Here is a 25,518-nt window from a genome sequence, read left to right as displayed (position 1 = left end):
AGAGTAAAGTTACAGTTTCACATAACTTGTAGTATATGGCAAACAAAATTAACAATCTTGTGGTTAGGAATAGATTCATCAGGTTTTAATGAAGATTTATATAAAATATGGCAGACATAGCAGTAGTTACAAATACATTTAATCTTAGAACATTTCCATTATCAAGACTGTGAAACCACAAACATTAAAAACATGATTCAGCTGAACATCTCCTCTGTATGGATTCCTCTACGGGGTGAGGGGACCTCCCAGGGAAGGTTCTGTTCTCTCAGTTTACCTCCTCTGGGATCTAAACATCCACCAACATGTTTGCTGTGCGTGGCAGCCCATGAAGGGAAGGAGAGGATCCTGGTGGTTGAGGGATCCAACCCTAACACACCACTTTGGTCTTGAATTCCTGTAGATGGGCAGCCTTGGGGTGGTCACCCCTTGGATCAGTTGGCTGGTTCACTCGGGCTAGGGTCAACCAAGTACCAGTGTTGGATGTTCTCAACAGGTGTTGTGAACATTATAACTGTTGCTGGTGTTTGGATATAGTGCTCACGAAACCCTGGTGTTGCTGCAGTGTCCTTGTTTGACATTGTAGTGTGTCCCCTTGTAGGGCTCCATGGTGGGTGGGGTCAGTGTGCACCGAAATTTCCCTTTCTTTTATTATGGATACTCCAATTAAAAATCTTGATAAAATAGTGAAAAACAGTCTACAGGTAAACAACCACGTCTTGCAGATTCTGAGCAGAAATCCTCAAAATCCATACCACCTGTTGTACCTCATTTTCTTATATTGCACTAACTTTTAGGGCAAATGTCTCCCTTTTTCATTCAGAATGGACTAGAGGGACTTGCTGGCTCTTCAAAGTCAGTAAAAAACCTTTGATCAGGTGACGTATTGGTGGAAACATCCACATCTCAACACAGTGAACTCCTGTTGCATTCAAAGGCAATTGTGGATATACCTATAGAGGTTACAGCTCATGCTACTTTGAATTCATCATGAGGAGTTATTGTTGAGAGGGATTTCAAGAAAATCCCAGAGTTGGTGCGGTCACTCAAAGACGTTATGTTGTGGTTCCTTGACATATGCTCATTACAGTGGCAAGGACCATGATGCCTATGAGTGTGAAACGAACCCTCATTGCATCAATTGCAATGGCTCTCACGTGTCCTACTTTCGTTCTTGCCCTAAATGGTTAGAAGAAAAACAGGTGCAGCAGTTGAAAATGATTCATAACATTACCTGTCATGAGGCTCGAAAATTGCTGTCTACCACTTCATCTCCGACATATGCTGATGCACTTTGTTCCACAGCTACTGTGGGAGTGTAGACAGATCTCTCTGTGCATCCTAAAGAATCGTTCTCCAAACAAATCAAAAGTCTTTTGACCTCCATGGTTAAAAAAAGTTGATGAATCAACCTTGACACCTATTTCTGTTCCTTATATACATTCCACCAAACCCCACGATCCACATCCTTTGATTCCAGGTACAGCCATTTCCTCTGATACATTTTCTTTTCTCACCCCAAGATACAAAACAGTCATTCATTCATGTCCTCAGTCACTGGAATTCCCTTCCAACAGCAAAGACCTGCCCAGTCGACACATGGCAGGATCCATGGAGGTCGATAGAACTCCCTCGAATAAGGAAAGTAAGGAAAAAAGACGTGGTTGAAAACAGAAGGGTTCTCCGCCCAATTTGCCTATACATAAATAAACATGACCACCTTGATCCAATGGAACTGTTGAGGTTTACGTTCTAATTTGGATGACATCAAAACACTGATTGCTTCCTACCATCCTGTATGTCTTTCCTTACAGGAAACATTTCTGAATCCTTTCAATACAGTCACCTTTCAGCATTTTTTTTGTACAGAAATGACAGGCTGTGTGATGGACTAGTCCATGGCGGGGTGGCACTGTTGGTTGATCAGCATGTTCCCACCTTGTCTTTGCCACTCGACACATCCTTGGAGACTGTAGCCATCTGTGTTTCCTTAGGTCATACCATCACTCTTCGTTCTCAATACCTGTCACCTGGAGAGATATATGATCAATCAGACCTTGATGCTCTCATTGAACAGTTGCCATCTCTTTTTCTAAACCTTGGGGACTTTAATAGACATCATCCCATCTGGAGAAGTGCTGGTATTGATAGAAGATGTTGTTCTGAAAAGTGTATGCTCTTTGATTACAACCTTCCCTTTTCAGTATTGGTTCTTCTAGTTATTTTCATGTGCCTAGTCAGTTCTTTACTGCTATTGATCTCTCAGTTTGCTCCCCTTTATTATTTTCCCATTTTTCACGGAGGGTTGACAATAATTGACGAGGCAGTGATAATTTTTCTATAATCTTGAGAGAGACTGGTCGTGGTCAGTGCTACCCGACGCACGTGCCCCAGCTGGAAGCTGGTCCTCTTTCACTGCTCTCACAGAATTTGATCCTGCCATTGTCTGTAAACCATCAATAGACGACTGTGTGGCAGCAGTAACTAACTGTATTATACAAGCAGTTGCTCAATGTGTTCCTAAAACCCTCAACATGTTTTCCACTATATCCTTGTCCATGGTGGAATCCTGCCTACCACATGACATGAAAGGCCCAAAAATGAGCCTGGGATACTTTCCATAGATATCCTACAATATCAAACCGCATCGCGTTCCAGCGGGCCTGTGTATGTGCTCGATGGGTTAAACGTCAAAGCCAGAAGGAATCTTGGATTAAGTTCACAACCAGTATATTCTCTACCACCAGTTTTAGAGTTATTTGAGACAAGATTTGAAAGGTCAATAGGCAATATCACTCTGTCCCCTCTCGATTTTCCTCTCTGATGGCCAGGAAGTAACTGATACCCAGAGCACCTCTAGGTGAAAGCTTTTGCCAGGTATCTAGCACTTCTGCTTCTTTTTCTACCTTCTTGGCCATCAATACTCAGGCAGAGCAATCACCTCTTTCCTTTTGAGCTGATTGTCTCTATGACTATAATCATCCCTTTACACTGGTGGAATTGGAACTGGCCCTTCATCGGTCTGGCAGCGCATCTGTTGAACCTGATGACATACACTATGAGATGCTGCGCCGTCTCTTCTCTTGCTTCTCTTGCTATTCTTCTGGTTGTTTTTAACTAGCTCTGGCAGGAGAATGTTTTCTTGATGCCTAGCACCAGGCTATTGTCCTGCCTATCTTCAAGCCTGTGAAGGATCTCAAGATTCCTTCAAACTACTGTCAAATTGCTTTGATGAGTTGTCTCTGTAAGACCTTATAGAGGATGGTTAATGCTCATCTTGTTTGGTTCCTCCAATCAAACAACCTCCTCTTGTCCACGAAGTGTGAGTTTCGATGATAGCTCTCCACCATAGACCACCTGATTTAACTTGAAACATCAATTAGAGAAGCCTTTCTCAAACAACATCTTGTATCAATATTCTTTGGCATTCACCCTGATCATGAACTCAGTCTCAGAGACCACAGGCAGCACAACTTCGCTGATACAAAGTTCTTGGGGTTTATCTTTGACTGTGATCCACAGTGATTCTTTATACCACACATCAAGCAGTTACGGGTCAAATGTACAAGATCACTGAACATCCTCCGTGTCCTCTCCACCACCACTTGGGGAGCAGATCAATGTTCTATGCTATGTTGTGCTCTTATTTTATCGAAACTCAACTATGGATCACTGGTCTATGTCTCTGCCAGACCATTGGCCTTAAAGATGCTAGACCCTATTCATCATCAAGGACTACGGCTCTGCACTGGGGCTTTCTGCACTTCCCCAGTTCAGAGTTTATACATAGAGTCTCATGAACCTTCTTTGCACCTCTGCTGTTTGCAACTGTTTTTACTATATACTTTGAAACTTCGTTCCTTACCAAAGCATCCCACCTGGGGTTGTGTTTTCTTTCCTTGATGGGCCATGCCATTGCTCCTTTTGGCCTTCGTATCCAGTCACAGTTAGATGAATTGGGTCTGTCCTTGGATAACATTGCTGTATCCACTGGTCAGCCCATCCAACCATGCCTTCTTATTGTCTCCAATTGCAGGGGCATAGATTTTTTACACCCGATGGAGGGGGATTATTTTTGCAACCACTTATGTGGTCTGTTGAATTTGCAAATTAGTAATCTCTGATTATGTGAACCTGAAAGCTGTAAACATGCAGTCACAGAGTAATTTTGTTGTAACGATACTTCAAGGTTTCCATGTAGGTTTGTATAAGTGAGGTGTTGTGAACAGTTTTCAAAATGTTAATAGAATAAAGAGAAATGTGTCACAAATTAACTGCCACATAAATTTATTCCTGCACACTGCAAAGTATAAAAGATGGCCATTATACTTGACAAGGTTACTAATAACTTTCATTGCATGAATTACATTTTCAAATATTAATAAAATTGGTAATTACCCTTGATACGTTTGGCCATGGGAACTCATCAAACCACTTGCCCTGGAAGGTTGATATTTTGAGATTTTGCTTTCTGTCATGGTATTAGTTGTGCATCTGGATGATATGGCTTTCCACACTGTATTTGCAGAGTATCAGATTTTTCATTACTGCACAAACTTGTTTCACAACTATCTGGTCGTTCATGATGTTCAGTAGTTTCACAAGCATTTTCAGACTCGTCCTCTGATGAACATGGTATTTCCTCTGTATGGCAAGTTTCTATTTCTTTGCTTGAGGTTGTTGGGTTATCTGCATCTTCATTGTCACTTGTAGTACTAGTAACTGGCTTGCAGAACTGTCTAATATTGGAAAGTTTCAGATCCTTGCTTGTCATATTTGGAATCTATTTCCCAGATGACTCAACAGGCTAAAATACAGTCTTTATTGAAAAACTCTAACATACAATGAAGTAAGATAGAACAGAATTGAAGTAGGACTGAATTGTACAATCTATTTAAGTCGAACGCACAAACCTCACAGTGACTACTGAGCTGACTGACCTCATGGGCATCACTGGGACAATAATGTGTGCTAGTTACAACACAAGTAATTGCAAGTTTCTTGAAAAATACTTAAACAAACACAAATATATTATATTCTTGTTAAAGCTCATCAAAAGGCAAACACATTGTGATGTAATGTCTATAAGCACATCTATTAAATAGAAACAACTAAACAAAAACTAGCATTACAATTCGAGTAGAGGCTTTAGGCCATTGAAATCGCTCTTTTTGTGTTCTAATTATACAAGAAAATACAATATTTTTACTATCTATGATAAGAGAATATATTGTTCTTTTACCATAAAGCACCAACACTTTATTAGAGGGTAGTAATAATCTGAAATTTCATAGATTAATGAGGGCCACAAACACAGGTCTAATGAGCCCTGTTGTAAAATCGAGGCTCAGACTAAAGGGAGTGGAGAGGGTTGATGTAGTGCACATCTGGATCTGAGTGGCCCAAACCTATAATTAACTGTACACTAAACGTACACTATAGTCAGTGGCTTTGGCAGCTAAGTAGAGTAAGGTGTTCGACAATACAACCGGCTAGACATGCATAAGAACAAATGGCATAGGAAAACTGCACAATATACACATAAGATTGATGCTGCTACAAGCTACAAATGGCCTGCCAGATCTAGATCACAGGAGTTTATGCTTGGGAGTAATATTTTCGAATTTCATGCTCTGTTTAATCTGTTGTGATGAAAATTTTACTTAATCTTACACTACGTACAAGTCGTAGGTAGATTCTATGATAGTGCTTGCAAGCCTTGCATTTATGCTTATGCCTACTGACTGATACTTACGAACTATCGCTTGGATCGAAAAGCTTAGACGCACGCCTATACTAAAGATGTACATTTTGGCTACAGAAAAAGACTTGACTAAGCCTAATTATGTAATTCAGTTGGTAAGAACATGATAATCACAAGAACAAACACACAATTTGTAGGCCTGTGATGCAATAAAACAATTCAACAGACCAAACTGTAGGGGGGGGATGATTGTATGCACCATACCCCCCACCTAAAATGAAGGGGGATATCCCCCAGGATCTATGCCCCTACCCAGTTGTGACCTATCTTTAAGTCATCTGAGAAAAGTAGACACTCCTGATTGGAAATACTATCTGCTATTTGCTGAACATCTTTTGAACCATCCTTCCATTCCTATTTATACAGATGGTTCGAAATCAGGTGACTGTGTGTGTTCTGCCATAGTTTGTTGTGGTTTGGTGGTTGCATGCAGAATCTGCTCTACAGCTTCTGTGTTCACTGTTCAACTGTGTGCCATTTCTCTTGCCCTGGATCACATAGAAGCTAAGCAGTACTCGAACTACACGATTTATGCTGCCTCGCTTAGTTCTCTACTGGCCTTGAAATTGCTTCATATTGGTTCACACCCTGTTCTCGCCAATATACAAAACTGACTGGCCCATTTCTCTTTGACAACCACTTCTATTCATTTTTTCTGGATACTGGGCCACGTTGGTATTCGTGGGAACAAACTTGCCGACACTGCAGCTAAGTCTATCTGCTCTAGCACTATCACTGCTGTGCCTGTCCCATACATGGACTATGGTCCTGTATTCAAGGCTTGGCTCCGTGCCAGCTAGCAGTCGACCTGGAGTGAGCAACGTGAAGACAAGCTTTTCCAAATAAAACTCTATATTGGACTGTGGCTGTCTTGTTCCTGTAAGGATCAGAAAGAGGAAGTTGTTCTAACTAGACTATGCATTGGTCACAGTTTTTTAACTCATCGTTTTCTTTTATCTGGAACTGATGCACCAGTGTGTAGTTTCTGTAACACTCAGATCACAATAAGCAACATTTTACTGTCTTGCCATCATTATGACTCTCAAGGATGGCAAACCTTTGTGCTGATATGTTGTCTTAAGAGAAAGAGAGGACACCATTACATTTGAAAATGGCTGAGAAAGTTGCTAAGGAGACATTCTGAGATTCCAATTGGTTATTCACATGTCATTTATAGAAATGAGTGTATACAAGAGATTGTTTCCAAAAATGGAAAGAGGTGAGTGGGGGCCACTGTGTTTCATTCAATAAATATAGTGATAGCTCAGCAATTAGAAAAGATAAAAGGCTTTTATTTGATATTCTAGCTTGTCAGTATCTGTAATTTGAGTTCCAAATTAGTATAAAACTCAAACATCTAATTTGAACCAGTGCTGTATTCAACATATGTGACACACAAAAATCAATGTTTAGGTGTGTTTGTTCAATACTTACTCTTAAATTAAGAAATTAAATAATGTTTAATATGAAAATTTGAATTGTAATCTACAGTTTGATACCAAATTTAAATTTGTAAAATAGTAGTTAAATAAAATTTTGAATACAAGTCAACAAATCTAATGACATGTCTTTTAATCCTTGACCAGTCACAATAAGGTTAATAAAGCTTCAACTGTTTATTGTGGTGGACTTAGAAAATGCTGAGTAAGTAAAATTACTAAGCAGTTATGATGTTTGTTAGTAATGTTAATGTGCTATTGCCCAACTGCAATTTCTATTAATAATGCTGAGTGCAATCTCTGACTACACATCTGAAAGACTTTCCACAGACACTCCACAGGAAATGGATATAAGCTTAAGCCGACTAGAACCATAAAAATTTTTAAAAGCTCAATTGATATTGTCAAATTTACTGTCAGAAATCTATTCTTTTCCTTTTGAAGACAGTCACTGATTGTAAGTTGTGGCTTGGAACTCTTCACAACTTCAGATTCATATTTACTTTACTAAAAATTTGTGCTCATCTTCATTTCACTGGCATTTTGGATCAGAAAGTCCTTCATAACCGTAATCTTCATGTTCTAAGCATGATTGTTGTCTAGGTTTGGCTTGGAGTATTGTGTGAAATTATTGTTGTCTTAATTGTGTCCTTTCAATTTTCTTTTTAATTGAGAACTTGAATATTCCTTTCTTTGAAATTTATTGTTTAGTTGCACATCATTTAACAATTTCATCATTTCTAGGAAAATACTGTGGCATGTTGTTCCAGCTACAAGGTATTCATATAGTATTCCTTGGTTACCATATTATCAGAAATTGATTGTGAATCAGTTATATTGGTGTTAAGTATGTTGCTTGTGTTATAGACAATAGGCTTGCATCTGAATCAATATGTCACTACAAGTAACGTGGAAATTACTTTCTTAAAGCATAGTTATTTTTCTGTTGGACACGTTATGCTCTTTTAGAAATTATCAAATTTTGTATCTTCCTAAAGTGTACAAGTCTATCAGTTCACAAAGGTTTCAGTTGAGAGACTTAGACAGCATTAAGATATCCATTTGGTTGACAAGCAAACTAGATTAGTGAGTAATTTATCTTTTTCAGGAGAACTTTCCAAAAAATTTTCACCTGAGGTTTGATTATAAGTACTATGAGTACTTAATAACCAATATTATATAAAAATTTCTACTAGTGATCAATAGTTTCAGCTATGGGTGAAATCATATTTATAGTTTTTTTTGGTTTTTTTTGTAGAATCTCTACAATAACAGGTCACTTGCCACAAGAAGTGCTAGGATACTCTGCGTATAAGTACATCATACCAGAAGACATTCCTGTGGCTTTGTTTAAGCACAATTTAAGTAAGTTTATTCCAAGATTATTCTTATTTCACTGGGAACAGGTTAAGGTTTAATTTCTGTACTCTTTTTTTTTTAACCTACAGTGTACATATTGAATATAAAATAGAAGCATGCTTTTACTAAAAAGTGCTGGAGGTGCATTGCTAATTGCCTTTTGTTTGTGTATCATTTATGCACTTTGTGAAGATGCATTACTGACTGATTGACAACTATTCTTTTTTAGTAATAATCATCAAAAAATCATCGATTCTCAATAGTTTTACAAGACTTACAGGAAGTTATCCTGAAGTATTTTGTCAGTAGTAGAAATTTACTGTTGTTAATATCACTGTGGTGTCTTAGAATAGCAGGGAACAGGCTATAATTTTATACATACTTTTGAACCAATTTTAATTGCCATTTTTGTTTTTGCAATTATTGGAGAGCAGGTTGTAGTTTTAAGAAGAGTTCTCAGCCAAATGATGATTTTCAGTTTTCTTGTCTCTCTAGTGTTTCTCTTATCATTCTACTAATTTAGGGTAGAGGATAGTGGGTTGTAGCTGTATATTGGTTTCTGGACCAAAGGGTGATTCACAGTTTTTCTTGTCACTATAGTTTTTGTCACCAATAAAACTAAAGCTTTAGTTGTGTACAAACTTCTGATCTGAATGATGTAGATATGTACCAATTTTAGAAAGCCAGTAGCTGTTTTCAGGTTATATTTTTGAATAATGGAGAACACGCTGTAGTTGTGTACCGACTTCTTGACAAAAATAATGGTTCTCAAGTTATTTGCTATTTTAGTGTTTTTGATTAGTGAAGAAGAAGCTGTAAATGTATACCAATTTCACAGCCAAAATAAACCAATTTGTGATCAGGTCACTGGAGTTTGAGTTATAAACCCCTGACTTACTTACTTACACGTGTAAGTTGATCCTGGAAACTGTTTGTATTTCTCCTTGGTGTAGATTCCTGTACATGGTGAGGGGACCTCCCACAGATGGTTCTGTTCTTTCAGTTTACCAGTCTGGGATCTAAACATCCACCCACGTGGCTACCGTGTGCGGCGACCTGTGAAAGGGAGGAGAGGATCCAGATGGTTGAGGAGTTCAACCACAATACACCATTCTGGCCTAGAATTCCTGAAGACAGGTGGCCACCCTTAGGTCAGTCAGCTTGTCCACTCAGGCTAGGCTCAACCAAGTACCAGTGTTGGATGTTTGGGTACAGTGCTCACGAAACTCTGGCATTGCTGCATTGTCCTTGTTTGATATTGTAGTGCATCCCCTCATATTGCTCCATGGAAGGTGGGGTCAGTAGGCACCGAAATCTCCCTCTCTTTATTATCATTCATTCACGGCTTCAGACACTGGAATCCCCTTCCAACAGCAAAGACCTGCCCAGGTGACCCAGGGCAGGATCCATGGAGGTCGATAGACCTCTCTTGAATAAGGACCGTAAGGAAAAAAGACGTGGTCATAAACAGAAGGGTTCTCTACCCAATTCACCTACAAGTGAATAAAAATGGCCACCCTGATACAATGGAACTGTTGAGGTTAACGTTCTAATCTGGATGACACCAAAACACTGATTGCTTCCTACCATTCTGTATGTCCTTCCTTATGGGAAACATTTCTGAAACCTACCAGTACAGTCACCTTTCGGCAGTTTTCTTTGTACGTAAATGACAGGCTGTGTTACGGACGAGTGCATGGAGGGGAGGCACTGTTGGTTGATCAGCATGTTGCTCACCTGTCTTTGCCACTTGACACACCCTTGGAAGTCGTAGCCATCCATGTTTCCTTGGGTCATACCATCACTGTTTGTTCTCTCTACCTGTTGCCTGGAGAGACATGTGATCAATCAGAGCTTGATGGTCTCATTGAACAGTTGCCGTTTCCATTTCTAATCCTGTGGGACTTTAATGGACATCATACCCTCTGGGGACTGGTTCTTCTACTTATTTCCATGTACCTAGTCAGTTCTTTACTACTATTGATCTCTCAATTTGCTCCTCTTCATTATTTTCCCATTTATCTTGGAGGGTTGACAATAATTCATGAGGCAGTTATCATTTTCCTATAATCTTAAGAGAGACTGGCCGTGGTTGATGCCACGTGACCCATGTGCCCCGGTGGAAGCTGGATCAGGCAAGCTGGTCCTCTTTCACTGCTCTCACAAAATTTGATCCTGCCATTGTCTGTAAAGCATCAATAGACGACTGTGTGGCAGCAGTAACTGACTGTATTATACAAGCAGCTGCTCAATGTGTTCCTAAAACCCTTGACACGTTTTCCACTATATCCTTGTCCATGGTGGAATCCTGCCTACCACATGACATGAAAGGCTCAAAAATGAGCCTGGGATACTTTCCATAGATATCCTACAATCTCAAACCGCATCACGTTCCAGCGGGCCTGTGCATGTGCTCGATGGGTTAGACATCAAAGCCAGAAGGAATCTTGGATTAAGTTCATAACCAGCATATCCTCTACCATCAGTTCCAGAGTCATTTGATACAAGAGTCGAAAGGTCAGTGGGCAATATCACTCGATTTTCCTCTCTGATGGCCAGGAAGTAACTGGTACTCAGAGCATCTCTAGGTGAAAGCTTTTGCCAGGTATCTCGCACTTCTGCTTCAATAAATTGTCCCTTTATACTGGTGGAACTCAAACTGGCCCTTCATTGGTCTGACAGTACCTCAGTTGGACCTGATGATATACACAATGAGATGCTGCACCATCTATCTCCTGCTTCTCTTGCTATCTTTCTGGTTGTTTTTAACTAGATCTGATAGGAGAATGTTTTTCCTGATGCCTGGCACCAGGCTGTTGTCCTACCTTTCTCTTAGCCTGAGAAGGATCCCAAGATTCCTTCAAAGTACCATCCAATTACTTTGATGAGCTGTCTCTGTAAGACCTTATTGAGGATGGTTAATGCTCATCTTGTTTGGTTCCTGAATCAAACAACCTTCTCTTACCCACCCAGTGTGGGTTCCGACGACAGCGCTCCACCATGGACCACCTGATTCGACTTGAAACATCAATCAGAGAAGCCTTTCTTAAACAACAACTTGTGTCAATATTCTTTGACATTGAGAAGGTTTATGATACAACATAGAGGTATGGCATTTTGCGAGACCTCCATATATGTGGGTTAGGTAATCCTTTGCCCATTTTTAGTAAAAACCTTTTAATGGACAGGAGATTCTGAGTTCGTGTGGGTTCAACACTTTCTGGTTCTTTTCTACAGGAACTTGGAGTCCCTCAGGGCTGCACTCTGAGTGTCACATTTTTCAGTATAAGAATTAATGCCATGACTGAACAACTCCCTCTCACTGTTGTCAGTTGTTGAACCTGAGGTATATTGAGCAGCACCTACAGACTGCCCTCCGTCATTTACTGAAGTGGACCACAGCAAATGGCTTTAATTTCTCTCTCTCTAAAACCGATTGCATGCACTTATCTTTGACCGTAAACTGACCTTTATACCACACATCAAATAGCTACGGGTCAAATATACAAGACCACTGAACATTCTCCATATTCTCTCTACCACCACTTGGGGAACTGATCGATGTTCAATACTAAAGATATTTTGTGCTCTTATTCGATCAAAACTCGACTATGGATGATTGGTCTATGGCTCTGCACTGGGGCTTTCTGCACTTCCCCAGTTCAGAGCTTATACATAGAGTCTCATGAACCTTCTTTGCACCTCTGCCGTTTGCAACTGTCTTTACTATATGCTTCGAAATTTCGTTCCTTACCAAAGCATCCCACCTGGGGTTGTGTTTTCCTTCCTCGGTGGGCCATACTTTTTCAGAACAGACAGTCTGCTATTGCTCCTTTTGGCCTTCATGTCCAGGTGCAGTTGGATGAATTGGGTCTGCTCTTGAATAACATTGCTGTATCCACTGGTCAGCCCATTACCACCATGGCTTATTACAATTCCCATATGTGACCTTTCTTTAAGTCATCTGAGAAAAGCAGACACCCCAGATCTGAAGTACTGTTCTTTATTTGCTGAACATCTTTCAAACCATCTTTCCATTCCTATTTATAGGATGGTTCAAAATCAGGTGACTCTGTGGGCTCTGCCATGGTTTGTTGCGGTTCGATGGTTGTGTGCAGAATCCCCTCTACAGCTTCTGTGTTCATTGCTGAACTGTATGCCATTTTTCTTGCCCTGGATCACATAGAAGCTAAGCAGTACTCAAACTGCACTATTTATACTGACTCGCTTAGTTCTCTACTGGCCCTGGAATCGCTTCACGTTGGTTCACACCCTGTTCTCGCCAATGTTCAAAACCGACTGGCCTATTTCTCTTTAACATCTACTTCTATCCAGTTTTTTTGGATACCGGGCCACGTTGGTATTCACGGGAATGAGCTTCCCGAGACCGCAGCTAAATGTATCTGCTCTGACACTATCACTGATGCATCTGCCCCATACATGTATTCAAGGCTTGGCTCCGTGCCAGCTGGCAGTCGACTTGGAGTGAGCAACAGAAAAACAAGCTTTTCCAAATAAAACCCCATATTGGGCTTTGGCCATCTTGTTCCTGTAAGGATGAGAAAGAGGAAGTTGTTCTAACTAGACTACGCTTTGGTCGCAGTTTTTTAACTCATTGTTTTCTTTTATCTGGAACTGATGTCCCAGTGTGTATTCTATGTGACATTCTGATTACAATAAGCCACATTTTACTCTTTTGCCATCGTTACGACTGTCAACAGCAGCACCATTTTAAACATGTTCTGTCCAAAGATTTGTCCATAACGTTAGACAGTGTTATTGGTGATGGTGACAGTGTCCTCCTTGGTAATGTGTTTAGTTTTTAAAGGCCATTAATCTTTTTAATGCTATTTAAGTTTTTCTAATTTATACATTGATGTGGTTCCCTTTTAAGAATCAAAGTTCAATTAATTCGATTTGAAATTAGAAAATGCCTGTAATGGTAAATAACTCAAAACCAGGACTGTTAAGGCTAACTTCAGGTAACTAACGCTGGTGTTTGAACTACCCATTCGCCCTTCTGGCAAGTTATTATTAAAATTTTGCTACACGTTTTTTAAAACTTTTATTACTTTACTTTTTGAAAATGGCCGTAACGTCAAAATAACTTGGAACCCGGACTGGAATGGCCAACTTCAGGTGACTGGCGGTGGTTTTTGTACTTACCTGTTAGTCTTCCTGGCGAGTTATGATAAATACAGTTATGCTACAGAAAGTCCTTTACAACTTGTATTACTGTAGTTTTTCTCTTAATGTTGTAAACTAGATATAAACATTGGTTTTATGCTAATAATGTTTTTTTTAAACTTTGTTTTGGTTTACCTTAATTTCCTGTCATGAATTTTACTAAATTTACTTTAATTTTAACTTTTTACCTGATGTTTGGTACAGGTAGCCTAGCTGCTTTGTGCCATAAAACACTAAATCAACCAACCAACCAACTTAGCTACTTTATTGGTGGGAGTAATTGTGTGTGAACAATGTAAACAAAAAAATCCTCAGTTATTTCTTTCTCTTAATGTGTCATGTATTTATAGATAGTCTTTAACTTATTTACCCAGTGTATAAATAGGATTAAACTTAAGTTGATTTTTACACTTCATTTGTGTAAAAACTTTACTGAGTAATGTACTAATCATCTGTGGCATTTAATATTAATTTTTGGATATTTTCAGAATTTAAGTTGTATATGTAAGTCTGAGAACTAAATGGTGATCCTCAGTTTTTCTTCTTATTCTAGTGTTTCTGAATATTAGAAATTGGCTATAGCTGCAGTAATTTCAGATATCTAAGTCGTAAGTCTCACTTTTTCTTGTCATTTTAGTACCTTCAGTTAATGAAAATGCTGCAGTTTACTAACATCTCAGCTGAAATAGAAACTCTTTGTCTTTTTCTCTCTACTATTTTGTAATTGTATAGAGCAGGCTGTAGTTGATTACAGACTTGTGTACCAAATAGTGATTCTCAGTTATTTTTGTCCATCTAGTGTTTTCAAATAGTGGAGAACAGACTGTAGTTGTGTACAGACTTCTGAGCAGAAACCAAGACTGGGTATACCTAAAGAGCTTTGGACATTTGAAATATGACAAGGGTACTAATCAAGTGGATCACTTTGTGTGCATCAATCACGTTTTGATGTAGGTGTAAACTTGAGTAGTTGTTGTAAGCAGTATGATCTAAAATAATCCAAAATAATCACTTTTTTAAGTAAAAATTGCAACAGTGATGAATGTGTTTAAAATAAATATGAATTAATACAAGTTTTAACTTGCATAAGTTATAACAGAAGGTAATACTGCTAAATATGTATTAAGTAAAGAATTTTAGCTTGGATGTTTTCACTTAAGGTGTAAGAGTGAAAAGAATATCAGTAACTTGTATATGCAAGTTTTCTTATTTTCTTTAATACAGTGAAGAAGATGGTAAACGTGAACTACAAGAATTTACCCAACATTACATGCCTCGTATCAGTGGTAAAATGAAACCTTTTCTCTTCCAGTCCATCCAAGCAGCACAGTTTGGTGACTGTCTTCACCTACAGAAAATACAAGAGGCTTTATCAACCTTGCAGACAATAAAGTCATGTCATAATATTTCAGATGTAAATAATACTACATCTTTCATAACATCAGAGTTACCAAGCTGTGATCAAGCACAAAATTTCCCAGCCTTGCATGCAGCATTAACAAGCCCAACATACCCTGTTTCTCCATCTAACTTGACAGGGAATCTTCCAAACACAACTTTCAGTAAACAGACATTTCATGAAACTTCTGTAAAGGCACATATTCATGAGTGGAATTCCACTGATACCAAAAATGACACTTTGATATACAGAATTTCACCATCTGAGACTTTGTCATCCAAGCTGAACAATTCTCAACATTCACCATTGTCATTTCCTACATGGACAACTCCACCAATGTCTTATCTCCAGGCTCATAGGTTTTCAGATATTTCAACACAAAGTGAAGAAAGTGACTATGAAAAATATTCCCCTCCTGATGGGGATTTAAGTTTTTATCCTAATGATGCTCCTGAAGTTGAGTATCCCTCTGATGACAGAAGAAGCTCCATGGCTTCTATCTACAGCTTAGCATCTGAACCTGAAACATATCATACAAGCTCAGTCAATAGTCCAGTGGCTTTTGATAGTCAGGCAGATGAGTCAGTTTCGATTCAAAGTCAGGAAAGTACATCGGTTACTTCACTGCTGTCAGCAAATTCCACTGTAGAATCTAGAACTAAAGGATTGCTTGGAAATACGACCAAGTTCTCTGTTATGGAAAATGTAGATATTGAAGCATTTTCTTCCTTAGGACCTAATCAGTCTTTAGTGTATTTGAAGTCTGGTGAGTATTGTATTTTATAAGCAGTAAAATACCACAATAAGTTGAAATAGTCATTTCTTGATATTCAGTGGAATATTTTATTAGAATTTATGCTTTATGCTCTTGTACGAAAACTTGAAAATTCTATTAAGTCATATAAATGTATTGATGAAATAAATACTTGTTTGTTCTAAAACATAATATAATTACACTATATCAACTCTCACTCTCTCCATAAACATTTTTTAACTGTGCATGTCACAAGATTTTAGTGAGTTACATTCAATATTTAATTGAGCTATTTTGTTTTCATAATGTATCAATATGCATACCATAAAAAGTAGCTAATAAATCATATTGTAATAATATATAGGTTTTAAATTCTTACTTTTATAAAGCACTATAAAAATAATTCAGATTTTACCCCCAGTTGTGAGAATTATGACATTTGCTCTCTCCATATCCCTGTTCTGTAATTTACTTACAATCCTTTGATAAAGTATGAAATTTAATGCATATTACTTACTATAATATTGCTATTGTTCAGGCAAAGAAAAATTTTCATGGCAAGAAGTAAAGCAAACAATTATCTCTGGTCGCTATGACTTTTACACTCGGTTACTACTGGACATAGGTTGCTAAGCCTTTTAAAATTTTGCTTATGGAGGATATCAAATAAAATTGTTTTTAGGTTTTATATGTACATTTGAATAACCAAAAAATCATAAATAACTACACTGATACCATAGAATTCCCCTATAATTTATTAAGCTTAGGAACTAAGCTGTATTTTAGGTTTTTAAAAAATACGAAACTTCGAGCAGACTAAAGACACAACCTATCATCTTGAAATCTTGGTTCAAAAGAATGTGAAAGCCTTTTCACAGATTAAAATGGCTAAAAAAAGCACTAGGGGAAATTCTAAGCTGTCATATTCACATATCATTATATTGAAATAAGTTTATGTGAGGGACCTTTTCAAAAAATGGAAAAAGGTGAATGGTGCCACTGTGTTTTATTCAGTACATAAGCTATATTTCAGCAAAATAAAAAGATATGAGCTCTTATTTTATATTCTAGCTTGTTATTATTGGTAATTTAAATACTTAATTTGTATGAAACTGTAGACTTAGTACTTTGACATCACAACCGGTTAGTTTTAAACAGTGCTGCATTCAACATACCATGTGACTCAGTAAAATCTATATTTAGGTGTATTATTTTAATATTTACTTTTAAATTAAGAAATTGACATGTATATAATATTAAAATTTAAATTATAATCTTCAATTTCATTACAATCTTATTGATATAAATTCATAAAATAGTAGTTCAATAAATTTTTGAATACAAGTCATCGAGTGAATGACATGACTTTTGACTTATGACCTGCATGAAAAGGTTAATACTGAACTACCATTAGTATAAAAAGTAAGGCTAAATGTCATTGACAGTCAACAGCAAAAAAATAAAACTCAGGAAAGTACTTTTTCTTTGTTTTTTATACATATTGTTTATTTGTTGTTATAAAAGTAAATAAAATGTAAATATAAGAAACTATTTATTTTAGTTGAGGTTACACTAAGTGAAATAAATATTAATAATAAAATGTTTTCAAGAGGTACACTTAAAAGCAGCTCACAAATAGCTTATTCATATTTAACTTGATAGTGTAACATGGGCTACATGTTCACCAAGTTATTTACAGCTTATAATGACATGAATAGTAGTTAGACAGGGTTCAAAGGGCAGTCAAGTAATAAAATTTCAATACAAACAGATGTATACTGCTTTGAGTATAAAGCTAGTTTGGATAAACAAATCTAGTTCCTTATTACAATTTGAAGTTATTCTAGAATTAAAAAAAGGTCATTTAGATTTATTGTTTTTTATGTGTTTGTAGCTATGAGGTCAGTGAAATTTGTATAAAAATTAAGGTAGAAATGATAACAAATAAGGTATAAGGTTGTACTGAAAGCAAGGTTTCAAGTTTATTTAGAAGATTTTAGAGATTGTGCATAATAAAATTGGAGATTTTTTGAGATGAAAAAGTAATTTTAATCTTAACATGGAAACCATGTAGTACTCAGGCTAGTGTATAGAAAAATTATGTATATTCACAGACCAATATTTAGTAAAAATACTTCATTAAAAAAATCTGTTTTTTTTTTTGTGTGTGTGTGTGTGTGTGTGTGTACTAAAGACTTATAATGTTTACTAAAAGTCATTCAAATTTTGTAAATGTACACATACTATATTAAAAGTTATAATATAGAAACTGTAAGGAATGCAAAATGGTTATGAAGTCAGTCAATATGACCAACTTTGTATAGAGAGAGAGAGAGTTAAAAGATATATTCACCACAAGCCAATACTAGTTTCAGTTCCACTGAATATTTAAGTATTATAAAAGTTTATTATTTTATTAGGTATTACAAAAGTCAGCTGTTGTGTCTGTCATAATAAGTATTAAATATTATAAAGGTAAGTCGTAGTTATTATACCAAATTTGATTTATTTGATAAATGAGATTTATAAAATTAAGCTGTAATCTCCATCACACATAGTATTGGGTATTATAAAAGTTAGTTAATCCTCATTGCACTAAACTATAATCTTCATCATGGATATGAGTTTTGAAAAGTAAACATTACTATACAAATATGTTATTTTAAACTTTTTGGTGGACAAACTGCTGAGTGTAACGTAATCTTGTTATTATAACCAGGAATGTGAATCTTGGAAATATTTACAATTTTAGGAATTAGAAATAAAATATTTTGGTGTAAAATGCTAATTGTTCCATTAGATGCATGATATCCAGTTATTAAAATTTAGTTGAAGTACCTTACATGCCTTTTTTTTTTCCCTGTATATGACTAGAACATCATTTTATTATAGTGTAAAATATCACAAAGAGCAAGGGTATCCAACTGATGAATCATTGCTTTAAAATCAGTATAAGTAAGAATCTAAATACAGTCTATTTAATAAGCTGTACTTACTACTGGGTTGATCACTACCTCTGTTCTGTAAAGGTAGCTTCTTTTGATCAGAAGCTAGTATTGATTATATGCTGAGGTAATGTAAAAAAAAAATTGAAAAAGATTAATCCAACCTTTTCATTCCACTACTTAGTTTCTCACCAATGTATGTATAACAGTGCCTTTTATACAGTCTGTACTGCTTGCTTTGGAATGTGTTACTTATGATAATGGTACCTGGTTCAGCTCTGAAATTTAACTTTGCAACTGTTATTACTAGTTTTCAATTTAATGGCATTAAATTAAAAGAAACTCAAGGGCTAAGGATGAGAAATTCGGTTTCTGCTACCCTTGGTAACTTGCGTATGATAAAAGTTTGTCTTGCCCTTAAACCTTCCATTTTACCTCTACACTTCTGTCTTTGTTACTTCCACTGGCAACAGTTTACAAGATTATCTCTCCTTGATCATATCAACACTATTCATACAAGTTTCAATTTACTAAGGAAAATGAATAAGATCAACAACTTTCTTTTTTGAAATATTTTAGTTCATCAAGTTTTACATAATTTTACATGAATTTGATTCTGCATTGGGAATCAGCTTATGCTCGCATTCAAAAATTAGTTACTGTCCTCCACAATGCTGTTTTTGTTTATAGCAGAAATGATTCATGAAAGGAAAGATCAGTTAATTTAAAACTTGTTTTATATTATATAATGGATTATTTGATCCTTTCATGAATGAAGTAATTAACAAATTTTTACATAATTATTCACAAAAGAACTCTTAAACCAGAGTAAACTTATTTATTCACAAAACAACTCTTAAACCAGAGTAAACTTATTTATTCACAAAACAACTCTTAAACCAGAGTAAATATGTTTATTCACAAAACAACTCTTAAACCAGAGTAAATGTATTTATTCACAACACAACTTTTAAACCAGAGTAAACTTATTCCTTCTTCTGTTCTAATGTATTTTATGTTCCTAACTCTGAAAAATACTTGGTTTGGGATAGCTAAAAAAAACTTGTGTCAGTTTAGATTTAAACCAGGCCAGAAATTACACATTTCTTTGAAATATATATTCTAGTTACAACAAGTGTGGTTCTGTTTACAAAATTGATCACAAAAACTTAACAGGTTTTTTTATAAAAAAAGAATTAATGGTAAATTAAAGGAACATCCTTGTTTTTTGTCTCATATTTTTCTAACAAGTAAAACTAATTAATTATTTAAGTAATGTGCATAGAGTCATTTCATTAAACCAACTTTGTAGAAATAATGTTGACTGTAATTCTAAATTTATCACACGTAACTTTATGAAATGTAGCAAACTTTTAGTGAACAGTACAAGTGTGCTATACATAAAAAAATCAGACATGTTTAATAAAGTATTTATTTTTAAAATATGTCTTGAACTGACACATCACTCTGACTCTGACATGTTGGGGCGAAACTAATGTTTATGTGAAGAATAAAAATATTTTTGTCCGTTGTACAATTTATGTATTACATTTGTAGAACTTCAGAATACATATCTACAGATTTTTTCATGTATTTTGTATTTACTCTCATATATCATGAATTATCCCTAAATCACCACTGTAGAATAAAATGAATAGTTGAAAATGCTGACATCAAATACATTATTTAATGACACTCTATTGAAGGATCATGTACACTTTGATCCCCAACCATGGATTAAATACTTAAGATGTGAAATTATTCACAAAGAAATTAATGAACAAACCTGAAAAAATAAATAAACTTTATTTAGTAAGTAATTAAAGCCACCTATCAATAAGCCTGCAGATTGTCCACTTTTTGTACTCTGATATCTTGTATGCTGTTGTATTGATGCATCAACTGGTAATACAATGCTTCTACCACGAAGCATTGTCTGATATTGACTTAACTTGGAAAGAATATCACTTTTATTTCATTGTTTATATCTTTAGTATGTTATAATTCCAGTAGTATTATATTACAAATTACAGCATTTACTAAACTCAAAATGAAACTATACTTCAACAGTATTTGATATTATACAGCTAAGCTGTAATCTCCATCATATTTAGTACTATAAAATTGAGGTATACTCTCTATCAGACAGGGTATTGGGAAAGTAAAGTACAGAGAAAGAGATATGTTACTTTACATGAAGTTTTTTATGTTGTTTTATAGCAGTCTTGATTTTTAATGCAGTATTTGGTCAGGTAATACAGCAAGATGTATTACCTAATATGATGATTTTCTATTGTATTATTCCAGTTTTGGTTATAAAGTTAGCATATGATCCTATGTGAAGAGCAGTTTTTGGGCTGCTATCAATATGTATGAGTGTATGCATTCCATAAATTTCATTAAATGTCTTGGTTTATGGAATAAGCCCCATAATGAAGTTTCAGTGCACAATACTTTTTGAAATAATGTGGATTGTAAAGGAATTGATTTCAGAACATTCAATAGTTTTACATTTTTTTCAACACAGTTGAGGTGGGTACAAGCAAGAATCATAAGTAAATAGACACCTAGAACATGTAAAATGTACATTTTATGTTCTGAAAAAAATAGCTCAACAAAGGCATCATGGCTGTTATCTTGTAATAACTTGACTGACTTTCTGGAATATTCTTGTAAATTATATTGTTCAAAACTTCAAAGACATCATATATGAAGGATAGAACTCTGTTGGGTTGGGAAAAGGTTTTCAGAGTGACATCCATCAGGTATTAATGGACTGACTGGTTTTAAAGCCCAGTGATGATTCATTCTGAATAACACAAATTCCTTGGTTCTCCACTGGCATACTCAGTTGTACACTCAACATATTTAGCTGTTCTGTAATTTGGAGCAAGACTGGAACAACAGAACTGGTCCCTTCACTGTTACAGGAATGCCCTTGTGTTTCATTCTTTATTACAGCTATTTATGGGATAAATTTATTTGAGGACCTCCTCCAACTTAACATGCATTCACTTGAGGAAACTAACAGGGATGATTCATCAAAAGAAATGGCCATGGCCTAAAAATTAAGGGTTAGTACAGCATCTCAGAAACTTATTGCTTTTGTCAGATAAATGTTGCCAACTGAAAGCAGTGGTTTACACTAGGATGCTCTTTTACTATTCCATGCTACAAAGATAATGTTTTATCATCACCATGTACAGATTGAGTTCTTGTCTGTGTTGGATTGCTCTTAACTGTCAACTAAACTTGTCAGGGTATCTTATCTTTGTGTTCTGACCTACCAGGATGAGCTAGCAACATGGTTTATTGAGATGCTTTGAACAGCACATTCACTCTGACTTTACAGGGGGATTTACTGCTGCATAGATGTAACCTATTTAGTATGACATATCTTTGTATACCACCTGTGCTGTATCCAAATACCATTTCTCTTTGAAGTTCTTTGAACTGCATTTTAGCTTTTACTAGGGAACAAACAGTGCACCATATGATTCAGTTGGGGATATCAACCAGAGATGTGTGCTGTCCTGGTATTTATGATAATATATATGTTATTGGATGTAGAAGGAATTTATATTAATTAATACATCTTGTTGACCATCCACATCTAATCTCTTGTTAAGATGTTTTTCCCAGGTTTTGTGTTTATAAAATTACAAGAAGAAAATGGATTAACTTTGAGTTCAGACGTGTATTTTTTTTATTCATAATGTGAGGAAAACATGTAGGTTAAAAAAATTTAATTTAAAATAATAATACAAAACTCTATAACCAGAGCACTTTTGTAAGTGCTGAGGTTATATGGTTGTATTTTTTCATACATCAGAAATAATATGAAACCAACAACAGGTTAAGATATCCATTTACTTTTCATGTAGCTTTTCATAAAATCTGTGTTACTGATCCCTAACAGCAGTCTCAAAGGTGATTAGGTGTTTCACTTTAAGCTTTTGTTAAAATTCAGCCTTAAGCTAAAATGCACGTTTTTAGCTATCTTTATTCACCACAAGATACAAGTTTTGAAAAGTAAACATTACTGCTACAAATATGTTATTTTAAACTCTTTGGTGGACAAACTGCTGCAAATAATGTAATTTTGTTGTTATAACCAGGAATGTGAATCTTGGAAATATTTACAATTTTAGCAATTAGAAATAAAATATGGTGATGTAAAATGCTAATTTTCATTTTTTTGCAACTGTAAGTCTACAGATTTACAACACTAAAATCAGGGGTTCAGTTCTTCTCTGCAGACACAGCAGATAGTTTGATGTGGTTTTGCTATAAGAAAAACACATTTATCATATATTTTTTTCTTGCTCAGAAGTGATTATAATATTTAGAATAAGTATTTAAGAATTTTGATGATAATTATATAGCTATTGTAGTGGACTGATTAGTTGCATCATGTGCAAATGATAGGATTTTATATTTTTTGTAATGTATTTGAAGATTTTTTATTTTGTTTACAGTAACAGGTTTACCATCTGAAGACCCACCTAAACATGACAAGGGATGAGTTTTTACTGCACTGGAAATGATACAGAAGAAATGAAATGAACCTCTTTGTTCCATGAACTTTAGCCTCCACCTTACCAGTATCATGATGTATGTTGAAATTACTTTTCTCCTTTGGGGTGTCTTTTGTGTTTTCTTGTTATCTGTACAGCAATGAAGACAATTTGGTAATCTTTCTCTGACCTTATCACTGAATCTGTTTTCTTCAGCTTGTGAATACAATCTTCTTACTTATCCAAAACAGCTGTTCCTATAGAGCTTAGGTACTGTACTTACAACCAGGTGTTGCCTCTAAACACTGCTTTCTACAGCACCGTTATCTATGTTTCTAACTGTATTAGTGAGAGACTAGTTTAACGTTCCCAGTGAGATGTGGAGATGTGTACAAGCCATTAATATATGCATTCAGATGGTTACATTCTTGGAGCAGAGTACAAGGTAGTCATGTGTCTGGCCAAATGCTGAGACCCCAGGAAATTAATAAAAGTTACTAATGTGCCCATCCAGATGCTGAGACTTTTGGAAATCAGTAAAAAATTATGAGTTAAACCCCCCATGGACCCAAACGTTTTAGACAAGTTTGGTTCCCACCTGTGAAGTTTCATAAAGATCTGTGATTGCATAGCAGATAATTTCATACACGACAAATAGTCAAATGCAAGTTTCTGATTGAACACTCTTTTAATACAGCAAGTTTTGTCAGAACTAGAGAAATACAATTGAATATCTATGAAAGTCTCAAATGCCTGTTCATTCTTGCCAGGACATCTACAACACAGTTTGGTTCAACTTTAATATCATAGTGAATGTATAATGAGGCCAGGCCATTCAATCGATCTTCAGTGGTGGTATTTCTCAAATACAATTTGAGTCTTCTGAGAGTTGAAAACGAACGTTCCACTGAGCACATTGACACAGGCAGCATGGCAAATATTTTCAACAGTCTAGAAGTGACTGGGAACATTTCTGCATTGCACATTGCATATGCATCTATCACATTTTTTGGTCTGTTGTTCACAAGTGATTTGTACCAAACCTTAAGTTCACCTACTGCAGCTAGTGAAGTGCTGTCAATGTCATCCTTGTACATGTTGACCAACTCTTTTATTTGGTCACATTGTTGTGCTGTAGGTTCTGACTGTTCTGTGGTAGATCCTGATGGTAGTAGACACATGAAGTTTGTAAGGAGAGTTTTGTGACTGGACAGACGGTCACATATTTGTGAAAGAAAGTGATTAACAAATGGTAAAAATACAACAATACGAAAGTACTCCTCAGGGCTAGTGGTTTGTGGGTTAGCACAGTACATCTGTCTTTGAGCCTGCCTTGACATTATGATGTCAATTTGAAGCTCACTATACAGAGTTTGAGCCTCACAGAAAATGTTGTTAAATTCATTTACAGTATTATTTCTGAGTGAACGGATTAAATCTTTCACTATTTCTGCGTGATGCATCGCAGCACCTAAATCAATGCTCTGTTGCTGCAGTAAGTTGCACAGAGGTAAACCAAAGGAAAACAATTTAGCAATGGTAAGTAGAGTGATGATGAATTCTGGCTGTGTTGTAGAACACAACAAGTGATTGGCTTGCATGGCAGAATCTCTGTCTTGCCAACCTGATAATGGTCTCAAGGGCATCTGCAACTGCATGGATTAATTGTAGAAAGACAATGACTGAGTCATGCCTCTCAACCCACCAGGTGGAGCAGAGACCTTTCAAAATTTTTTTTTTCAATTCAAGTGCTTTATTCTCCACTGAAAGAGCCAAAATGTGCTTTCGTTTGGGTGTATTGAGAAAGTTTTTAATGCTAGAAATTACTCCCATGCAATTTCGCACAGGAACTTCTTTACAAGCATCAGAAATTGCCAAGTTTAGGGAATGGGCACTGCAGTGTATACAGGCTGCAAGTGGGAATTTATCAGTTATGTGTCTCTGGACACCATTGAATTTCCCACTCATAGAGACAGCACCATCGTACCCTTGTCCATGCAGGTAAGCCATGTCAATACCATATTTTATCAGATTTGTTATAATAACATCAGCCAAGTTTCTGCCTGTCACATCATAAACAGGTATAAATTGCAAAAAATCTTCTCTCATTGCAACAGAGTTGTCATTGGCATGCAAATATCTAACACACAGCGA

The 25,518-nt window shown here is 36.0% G+C and overlaps 1 protein-coding gene across 4 annotated transcripts in view; it reads left to right on the top strand.

The window, feature by feature from the left end:
• Window positions 1–23,545, top strand: part of LOC143250496 (aryl hydrocarbon receptor nuclear translocator-like) — an 86,191-nt gene extending 62,646 nt beyond the window's left edge. For all 4 annotated transcript variants that reach the window (XM_076501119.1, XM_076501117.1, XM_076501120.1 and 1 more), the window contains 4 exons: window positions 8,462–8,568; window positions 14,549–14,699; window positions 14,974–15,914; window positions 23,326–23,545. In XM_076501119.1, coding sequence (XP_076357234.1) covers window positions 8,462–8,568; window positions 14,549–14,699; window positions 14,974–15,914; window positions 23,326–23,372 — 1,246 coding nt within the window. In that variant the 3' untranslated portion in view covers window positions 23,373–23,545. The remainder of the gene's footprint in view (window positions 1–8,461; window positions 8,569–14,548; window positions 14,700–14,973; window positions 15,915–23,325) is intronic.
• The last annotated feature ends 1,973 nt before the right edge of the window (window positions 23,546–25,518 follow it).

Source organism: Tachypleus tridentatus, chromosome 5 (genome assembly GCF_004210375.1).
Source record: "Tachypleus tridentatus isolate NWPU-2018 chromosome 5, ASM421037v1, whole genome shotgun sequence".
Taxonomy (NCBI): domain Eukaryota; kingdom Metazoa; phylum Arthropoda; class Merostomata; order Xiphosura; family Limulidae; genus Tachypleus; species Tachypleus tridentatus.
Note: the sequence above shows the minus strand (reverse complement) of the source record. Positions and strands in the feature narration are given on the sequence as shown.